Source organism: Stegodyphus dumicola, chromosome 1, assembly GCF_044657685.1.
Source record: "Stegodyphus dumicola isolate Sdum_Otavi_A_Nest chromosome 1, ASM4465768v1".
NCBI lineage: Eukaryota > Metazoa > Arthropoda > Arachnida > Araneae > Eresidae > Stegodyphus > Stegodyphus dumicola.
The window spans coordinates 157,673,980-157,684,415 of NC_140768.1; the positions used below are offsets into that span (position 1 = coordinate 157,673,980).

General features: G+C 30.6%; 1 protein-coding gene across 1 annotated transcript; it reads left to right on the forward strand.

Annotated features, from left to right (window-relative positions):
- The first annotated feature begins 5,638 nt into the window (after positions 1-5,638).
- LOC146999359 (uncharacterized) lies at positions 5,639-8,590 on the forward strand. The gene is made up of 2 exons (XM_085822506.1): positions 5,639-5,977; positions 8,345-8,590. Exons 1-2 carry the CDS (start codon positions 5,891-5,893, stop codon positions 8,588-8,590), a joined length of 333 nt encoding a protein of 110 aa, XP_085678632.1. The 5' UTR covers positions 5,639-5,890.
- Positions 8,591-10,436: the final 1,846 nt, after the last annotated feature.

Below are 10,436 nucleotides of genomic sequence, written 5' to 3' on the forward strand. Positions count from 1 at the left end.
GACATCAGTATTACACTGCCTGTATTTCCTTCATTGGTTTTCGTCAACCTATTTTGGGGTGGTCTTCCATCAGCAATCCACTGTTTACAATCTTTTACCCAGTGTCCTTTCTTTTTGCAATAATTGCAAATATCTTCTTTTCTTGGTTTTCTTCTGAATTTGTCTTTTTTATATTGCTTTTGTTTTTCAGATTTTGACATTACTAATGCCACTTGTTCATTTGTATTGCCTTTCTCATGACTTTTAAATTCTCTTTCATGAGAGCAAAGCTGTGCTGTTAACTCATCAACTGTTCTCTTGTCTTCACCCAAGAGCAACCAACTTGCCTTAAACAAATGGTATTGTCCTGGTAAGACATCTAAAATCTTGCAATTGAGTAGCATGTCAGGTAACTTATTTTCATTTTTCTTTTCAAGTCCTGAAATCAACTCATTCCATAAGTTTTTTAATTTGGAAAGATGAGCCGCCATATTATCATTTTCATTCCACTTGAATTGAAAAAATTGCATGCATATATTATACAATTGATTTTCTGATGATGCTTCAAATAACTTATGTAATTCCAACCACGCTTCTCTAGCAGTCTGAAATCTCATAACTTTTTGCAGAGTTTCTTCGGATCAAGCGACAGTACGTCAGTACATTGCATTCAGGTGCCCGCGCGTGAGCGCTACCCTAGTATATCTGACTGAGAGATTTTCGATCAAATGCAATTCCTAATTTGGCGCCGGTATGATCATACGTGAAGATGGCATAATCTGATGAAGATCCCGAAGAGACTGGCCACCGCAGTGGCTAACACGCCCCATCGGGCGAGGGCAAGTGCGGAGTAAGAAAAAGAGATGCCTTTTAAAAGAGTTTCTTCCGTCATGGAATTCGTTAATACCATCATAGCACTAGTGTTTGCATTTTGAAACTTCTTAATAGCTTCATTATATTTCTCTTGTTGAGCAATCGGAGCATCTACAGGAAGAATTTCTGGTTTCACTATAGTTCCTTCTACAATTTCTAAAGCACCAGGATGATAATTTAAAACAAATTTTATCCTGTATTTCCATATAAGCCAATCGCTTTCACCTGATAAAGGCTTTACTTGGACCTTAGATAATTCCATACTTTGATTTCTAAACAACTTTCGATTGCTATAACGAAAACAAAACATTTACTTGATTAGGCTTAACGAGTTCCGTTTCTTCGAGAAAACATCAATTCAAAACATTTGACGCAATATGGGAGCTTGCTTGACCCATAACCTAAAAAGGTATTTCTTAAAAAATACATAACCTAAAAAGGTATTTCTAAAAATAGAGAGAAAACAAACAGCAGAGCAAAAATACGATGCTTTTTATTGGAATTACAAACTATAGCTTTTTTTGAATGACAGTATCACGAAGCACGATCTCCTGATGACGGCAACACTCACTGTTGCCAGAACTTATCTAAACTATATATTATATTATTATTATTTTTATTAACATACTTTAATAACTTTAGTTCAATACAAATTTGTTTTCGTATATCGCGTTTAACCGCTCAATTTTGAATTTTCACTTTCATATGCTTAATGTAATGTTTTCTCAGCTAACTTGAATTTATGTTACTTAGTCTTTAATTATTTTTTTATATGTACTAAATACCACGTTTACATAGATTACTTCCACGTGTTTTAAAATCCCATAACCGTACGCCGATCATAATCGGGAGGCGTATTTCCAAACCCTACCGAAAAATTAAAATATTGACGGGCGCTGCGATCACGAAAGCTGGAGGCAGTGTTTAAACATAGCTCCGAAATTTTTAAATAAGTGTTTCAAGAAATGTTTTCAACTCTCTTAAAAAAAAGTGTAATGCATCTTTCCTATGCAATGTCTCATCCATCAAATTGAAAAAGGAAACATCGCTTATTCGAAACTTCAAATTGTTTGCTTCACTTGTTCGCTGTTCACTATCAACACGAGAAATCCAAAAGAAACCCTGGCACGGAATATTCAGATAAGTAACATTATGTTCTCTATACAATATCTTATTCTCTATCACTAAAGTGCCATTAAATTTCTTTATTTATTATTTTCATAAGATTCTAGCATTATACAATAGTTAGTAATAGTAGCAAGTGATGTGGTTCTTTTCTTCGTAACTATTCCATAGAGACGCCACATTCCTTATCAGTAGTTCGTTCTTATCAGCAATTCATACCCTTCGGAGGCCCCTCCTTTCGTGCTTAGGAATTTCTTGAGGTGCTACTTTGGTAGACGGTTGCACGGATTTTTGGCGATTTACGTTGGCCGAATTGATGGCGCGATTTTTACAAACGTCAGCCATCTTGAAAAACGCTGTTTTTACGCATAGTAAAGTATTCGAGACTTAAAAAATAAATAAATAAATATCGTTAAAAGTAGTGGATTAATTTTTTGTTGAAAATGTCATTTTTTAAGATGGCAGGCAAGTGTAAATAAATACATTTACTATGAGTATAAAATACTAAAGTAAGGTTATTATTACTTTCATATAGCAAAGAAGAGAATAAAAACACCGCTATAAAAACATTGGGCCAACGTTTAATTAGATTAAAATATTACTGAAATTGAATATCGAATTAAAAACCATCATACCAACATTTAAAAGAATTAGAATATTATTAAATTCAAATACTTTAAAATACGTTATATAGAATATAATTAACATTAAAACATATGGACAATAATTATCTCAGCAATTTCTGAAAATAGTGTATTAATTTTTTTTAACAAAAATTGAAGTATACAATTATAAAATAAAAGAAAAATATGTACTTACATTCTTTTGAGTGTTTAACCTGTTGTTTATTGATAAGCCCCACAATCAAAATCATAATTTAGATAACATCTTTGAAGACATCTTTGAAGGAATTCGAAGATATAAATTAAATTTTAAAACGGCGCAGAAATGCACAAATTGTCAGTAACCAATGAGGGAGCTGATTACAGCTCGTTAATGCACAAATATTCTATAACCAATCAGAGAGCTTATTACATCACGGCTAGAATTAAAATTATTTAAAAATTCATACATAATAAAATCATTTTTAAAAAAATGCAAAATTAAATTGTATTTTAATATTTAAGAGCCATAAATAATGTTTAAAACATTAGATTAAATTTATACATATTAAAACGAACTACTTTTAAAGTAAGGGGACGTCATTGATTACATCATCCACAACATGAAATTTCATAAAATATGATAAACAATAAAATTTTTATTTCAAATAAAAATGCAAAATTAAATTGATTTTTAATATTTAAAAGCCATAAATAATATTTTAAACACGGAATTTATGCACAATAAAACGCACTATTTTTTAAATAAAATGACAACAAAGTATCGGTTACCATAAATAACTTATCCAGCAATGGGTTTACCATAAGTTGTATTACTCGCCAAAGGAAAATTGCCAAAAAATCGCCAAAATCCGTGCAACCGTCTACCAAAGTAGCACCTTTCTTGAGAGGCAAAAATGGGGATCTCTTGACCATCGATGAGTATAGATTGTGATTTTTGTAACTAAGATCCTCGACTTTTTTTCTTCAGGTCTCATACTTAGAATTATGAGCAAATATAAATACAGTGTGACGGAATTTGTTAAACTTGTACTATAATAAATTACAACGGTTAACTTAATAAATTAATTTTATATTTAACTAATATTTAAGAAAAACATACTGTATAATTTATTTTTGCTGAAATGCTCTCACACTGTGTATGGATTTATGAATTTGTCAATTACTGTTTTTCTGAAATATACATGAATTTTTTGGGAACGGTAATAGTTAATGTTACTTTAGTTAAAATATTATGTACATCTCTGTGATGATATATGTCTTTTCTTCTTAGGTCTCAAGATAAGGGCATACACATTACCATGTAGGAATTCATTTATTTACTAATTTTTGCAAACGAACTCCTTTTAACTACACTCATGGACACAATCGTATTTTAGGATATTTTCTACTTCTTTTCCTTTTCTTTTTATAGGCCCTTTTTCCCCCCTCTATTATTTTTGGGCCATTTATTTTAAATTTTATTTTGTCCCATCTTTTCTTTCTGGCCTTTTGAACTCGTACAAAATGTACGTTCCTTTTTACTCTCCTCAAATACGAAATTGGCCCCCTTTCTATATACCTTTCCTTCGCACCTAGGCTTGATTTTTCGCCCATCGGTGCAGAAAGACTTAGCGGGTGCAAAACAAGACATCTGTCTACTTTGTCTGTCTGTCTGTCCGGCCAAACCCTACCCCACTTTTCGAATTTTTGACGTCATGAAAAAATCGACTAGTTTCGCCTGGATGGTAATTCTTGAGCATGCGCTGGACGGCGAGAAGTAACGTAAGCATAACTTTGGCATGCGTTTGTAAACAGTATTAAGCAGATAGTTTGAAAGTGCATTCGTTTATGTACTTGCATAATTTGACTGTTTCTGTAATAAGAAAACTTCATTCAGATAAAATTTATTTTAATATTATTATCTGGTTATAGGATTATACGAATACTATGAATACTATCGTAATCTTCACATAACTTTTCACATTGGATTTTGTCTTATCATTGTAAATATATTGTATTTTAAAGATTAAATCAAAGCAAATTACTTTGTTAGAGTAATTAGAGATATGAATGTTCTAACCGGGTTCTTTTTTATCACTTATTATTTAGCCATTATCAATATGATGGGCTATTTATTTACGCTTTGAAAACACATTTATATTTGACAAATATTTATCTCCGCTGAAAATTTTTTGTTTACTTAAAAACTATATTTGTCAATAATGTAATAAAAACTCACTAATCTAGTGCTTCGGTAAAAAAATTTTTCATCTTATGTTTATAAGTATATTATATCGAAATCGTGGAAAAGTTCCTCGAGCTCATAGTATTGTAATTGTAATAATAATTAAAATAAATAAGGAAATTGAGTGAAGAGAGTAAAAAAAAAATAATGTGGAAATTAATCTAAAGGCCCGTCTACACGTACCGATTTTATCGGCCGACTTTCTCGCAGAGGAACAATTTTCAGGATGTGCGCATGCGCTAAAAATCTGTCATGTTCTCTGCGACGATTTCAGAGCTAATGTTCACCGCTCACTAGCCGACGATAAAATCGGCGACTCTAGCCAATTAGATTGCTTCCAGAGATCACGTGCTTTTCTCTCTCATTTTGGAAACATGGCGCTTTTTCGTTGGAGCGAAAATCAAATTTTTCAATTGATTGATTTTTATAGAGACCATGCTGTGTTGTGGGACACAAATAACATAAATTATAAAAATAAAAAGTTAAAGGATTCCCTTATTTTGGTAAGTTATCTTCCCTTTATCATCAAATATTTTTTTATTCGTGATGAAAATTATTTTATGTTGGTTAAACAAATTACAGCTCAATTTAATACAATATTGCTCAATTTTATTAGCTGATTAACTGATATAGCAATATGATTACAGTTTTCAGAACTGTATTAGTTATTAAACTATACCGATAGTATTTTTTAATATTCAGTATGATATGCTATTTTAAGATTTTGCATATTTATATTTCTTATTTGAAATTTTTGTATTGAAATTACACTATTCCTTTCTACTATAGTAATCTTTATTCTGTATTAGTACTTTTTACTCATATTGTTGCGGTTTTCATAACATTATTGTCTATTTATTTAATAGTAAAGGTTATCATTTAAAGCACAGTAGTTATTTACTTTTTCTGAAGCATGGTTATTTTAACATTTCAGGACTTAAGCACACAAATATGCGTTCCAGAAAATGAAATTTAAAAAAAAAATGGAGTAACCTGCGTACTCAATTTACAAAGGAGAAACATAAAGAGAAAAAAAAATTATACATCTGATGCAAGCACTGCCATGCAGTACAAATCGGCATGGCAGTTTTACACATCGTTACAATTTTTAAGTGATGTCGTGTCCTTAAGGAATACTGTGACTTCTTTGGTAAGTGATTACTTTTTAAATTTATATAATTTGGCTTATAAAGCAAATAATTTCCCTTTACTATTTGAAAATTTATAGAATTGTTTTTAATATAGGCAAAACTTTAACAGTTTTTGTGATAAATAAAATAATATTGTTATACATACTTAGCTGTGTAAATTATATTAGCCAAATCTTCAAGCTCATGCAGCAGATGGGTCATCTGCAAAAGTTCACACTCACAGCAATTTCTATATAACTTCAGTACAAAAGTATTATTTTATTTATCCTTTTACAACTATGTGTGCTATTTAATTTCTTAAATGAAATCTTTATATTTAAAGACTATTCTTAAGCTCATTTACTTAAAAATAATCCCATTTCCCATTAAAGTATAGGTGCAATACCCATTAAAGTATAGGTAAAAGTGGATAGGACCAGGGCTTAATTTCTAAAATCAGAAGTGTCAGAGTTAGTAGAAGTTATATTTTGAATTTATATGAAGACCTAATCTTTTTTCCAATGAATGATATTCTATTGATAATTTCCAAAATAGCTGAGCAGTAAAACTGCTAAATAACTGGTAATTTGACCAGTGTTCGAATGCCAGCAAATAAGCTGACTGTAAGGTTGGTTTTTGTTTTTTCCTATGCAGAACATGGATACGAGCCATTTTTCCCTAAAAATTCTTCTATGAAGCATCCCTCTCTATAGGCAGATAGTCCTTGAATTGCGTTGTCTTAATCAATTAGTCTAACATCCAGAAAAGCATATGTAATTTATTTTGAAATGAGAGTTAAGGTACTTAAATTTCTCTTCATAAGTCTATTTTGGTACTCATGTATTAACACAACCACCTTGTCACATATTTGATGGTCTTTATAAATGTAAAGGTAAAAATTACTTACTGGTACAAGTTAGTGGTTTTTAAGACTTTTTTTCACAAAAACCATTCCCAAATATCTGATAAAAAGTCAGCAAAGTATTATCGACCTACCGAAAAAAGCCGAAAAATCTAAACATGAATTTTAATTATTAAGTAAAAATTATATGATACATTAAAAAATAGGTTCTTACATGTTATCACAAGCACTTTAGTACAAGCTCTTTTAAATTTCCAGAATGTGCTAAAATCTGTCGACCATGAGCATAACAATACTTTAGGCAACCATGCTCATACACATTCCTTCAGTCAAGCAACATTACCCTCATTCTTTTTCATTTATAAAAATTTGCCAAACTTGAGGTGATTACGCTAATATGTTAAGTACTAAAAAAATAAAACACTTATGAATTTGCAAAATACTTCTCTAACTTTTAGCATTATTCTTTTCTCCATGTACACAGTGATCTGTTTTCACTTAAAAAACCAATAAATTGCATAAACTTGTACTGCACATCAACTGTTTACCAAACACATCTCATCGCTGTTTGCGTTAACGGTTTTGTGACAAAATACTATATTCTGCAGAATTTTTACTGCAGTTTCTTCCATTGCTGGCAGATTCCACAAGTGATATTTTAAAAGTAAGTTAAAGGTTCCCAACTCCCAAAAAAAAAATTACGATGTCTGTCAAAATCATTAGAATTCCAAATACAACAAAAATAAACAATTGAAACATTGCTTGACTGAAGGATTTTTATGAACAAGGTTGCCTGTGAAATTTTTATGTGCAGAGTATGGCAATTTTTATTAAGGTGGTTGAGATAATATGTGACTACCTCTAATTTTAAAATATTAATAGAGAAACATGAATTCTTATTGCATTTTAAGTAATTATTACTATCAAAATCTTACTCATATTGTTCAAGTTTTTACAAGTAAATGAAGTCCAACTCCGCTTCACATTGAAAAGTTATAAAAATATGGGATGTACATGCACAGATACTGTTCGTTTAAAAACACTCAAATTATTTCTTTTTACTGTAGTAATTATTAGCTTTGCTTTCTTCTCAGTTTATATATATATATATATATTTGTAAATTATATATATATATATATATATATATCATTTTCAATGATAAACTTATATTCACAGCTAAATCAGACATAAGTTAGTCAATATTTTGTTACTTTTAACATACTTAAACATAAGCATTAACTTCTTATATATTTTCTTTTAAATATATGTATTGCATGTTTTTATTGATACCAAATACGCTACAACTTAGACAGCAGAATTACGAGGTTTTTTCGTATTCTTATTCAAGATATTTGACTATTCAACTTTGATATCTCTTGAAAAATCAAGCTTAGGAAATATATTCATTATCCTTATAAATATTTATTTCTGCATGTTTTCCCATAGCTTGTTAATTATGATTTGTTATATATGAATGAATGATAGCTGTAATAGTAAAAATTAAAGTGTTATTTTAATTTTCAGGATTTTAATGATACTAGTACACAAGAAAGAAGTGCAGAAGTTACCAGTCATTCTGAGGAGATGTTTGACATGAACGATTTTGAAGACACTGAAGAGACACAGAGAGAACTATGTCATACACAAACACTACCACAGCTAAAAAGACACACATCAAACACTACAACTTCAAACAAAAAACAGAAACACGATCACATTTACACAGCAGCCACAATAACACTGGAAGAAATTTCTACAATATTAAAATAAAAAAACACTACTCCAAATACATTTACACAGTTCGGTTCCTTTGTTGGTTCCGAACTAAGTCTAATCCGTGACCCTCAACTCCTCACAGACACAAAATATAAAATATACCAAATTCTCACAGATGCACAGACAGAACAAAATGTATTAGATTCCATGAACAACACAGAATAAATAAGAAACTTAGATATATTTATTACTTACCACATTATTTTGTATCATAAAATAAAAATACTTATAAATAATCTTTATTTCTTTATCTTTTATTATAACACATATTGAGAAATCAGGGAACATAAATTGAATAACATATATTGAGAAATTAATAATATTTTATAAATTTATCTTGCCATGCAACTTTTCCTTCATTATTTACATAATCACAAATTTTTTCTCGCATTAGCCTTGCTTCAGCAGACCCTGTGTTATAACCATTTTGTTTACACAGGGATTTCATCTTACTTAGCGATTCCTCATTTCACCATGATCCAGGTATAAAATTAAAGTCCTCATCTTCATGATCGATTAGTTCTCTTGGTGTATACAATTGCCTGGACGGTCTTTCTCGTAGAAAGTTATGCAAACAGCAACATACAGAAACAATTTTATCAACTGTCGCAGGAGGCAGCTGTATTGGTTGCATCAAGATACGAAATCTATTTGATAATATCCCGAATGCATTTTCAACAACACGCCTTGCCCTGGACAGTCGATAATTGAAAATCCTTTGCTGAGGAGAGATATTTTTACCAGGATATGGCCTCATCAGATAACATTTCAAAGGAAACGCCTCATCTGCAACCATAAAATAATTCACAGGCTCACTACCTGGAATCAAAGGTGTTGGGCTGGGCAGATCAAGCAAGTTATTGTCTAGCATCGAAAATAAACTTGTTTGGGCAAAAACTCCTCCGTCTGATATTCGTCCATTACATCCAACATCAATAAATGTAAATTTATAATCTGCATCAACTGATGCCATCAGCACAATGCTGTTGAAACTTTTATAATTGTAAAAAGTGCTGCCACCCCCTGCTGGTGCTTTTATCATAACGTGTTTTCCATCGATGGCACCAACACAGTGTGGCAGGTTCCACTTTTCAGCAAAAGCTTCTTCTATGGCTTTCCACTCCTGAGCAGTGTTTGGTGTCTACGAAATGAGAAAATAAGTATTAATTATGAAACTGAAAAAAGGATGCGAATACAAAATATAAATGCAGAAAATGCTATTTAAATATTGGCAAATAGTAAAATCAAATATTTTATCAACGAATATTAGCTACTCATTTGTTATAATAAAATTCACATCAAAGAAATAGATAAAAAAATGTGCTTATATATTTTGGTTGTGTTCCTATGTTTCACTTTTTATCTAATTTTTCCCCATTTTTTTCTCTCTTGTTTTTGATTAAGCTACACCATAGATTCTATTTAAAGTTTTTAAAGTAATGAATGTGTCAGATACAATAAATGGAATTAAAGCTAAGTGACTGTGGGTAAATGAATGTTTTTGATCACAATACCCATACAGACAGAAAAACTGATAATTTTTGGAAAATAAATGATTAAAAAATAAGCTGTTGTTGTACAAACAATAATACAATAAACAAAAAGGGCTTATGCTTGTTTGTACACAAAAACAGAATTTTCATTTAAACAAGATGTTTAAACATTTTATAACTGAATATATATGCTTCTTAATTTGAAGAAAACTCAAAACTAAAAGTGTCTATTGAAGAATTTTGGATGAACCCATAGGTGGTCAATTTAGCAGATTCATTATGTGTTTTATACAGGGTGGATACTAGGTTGTCAATTTGCTGTCCAATGCAGTCTCTGCAGTTCCTAC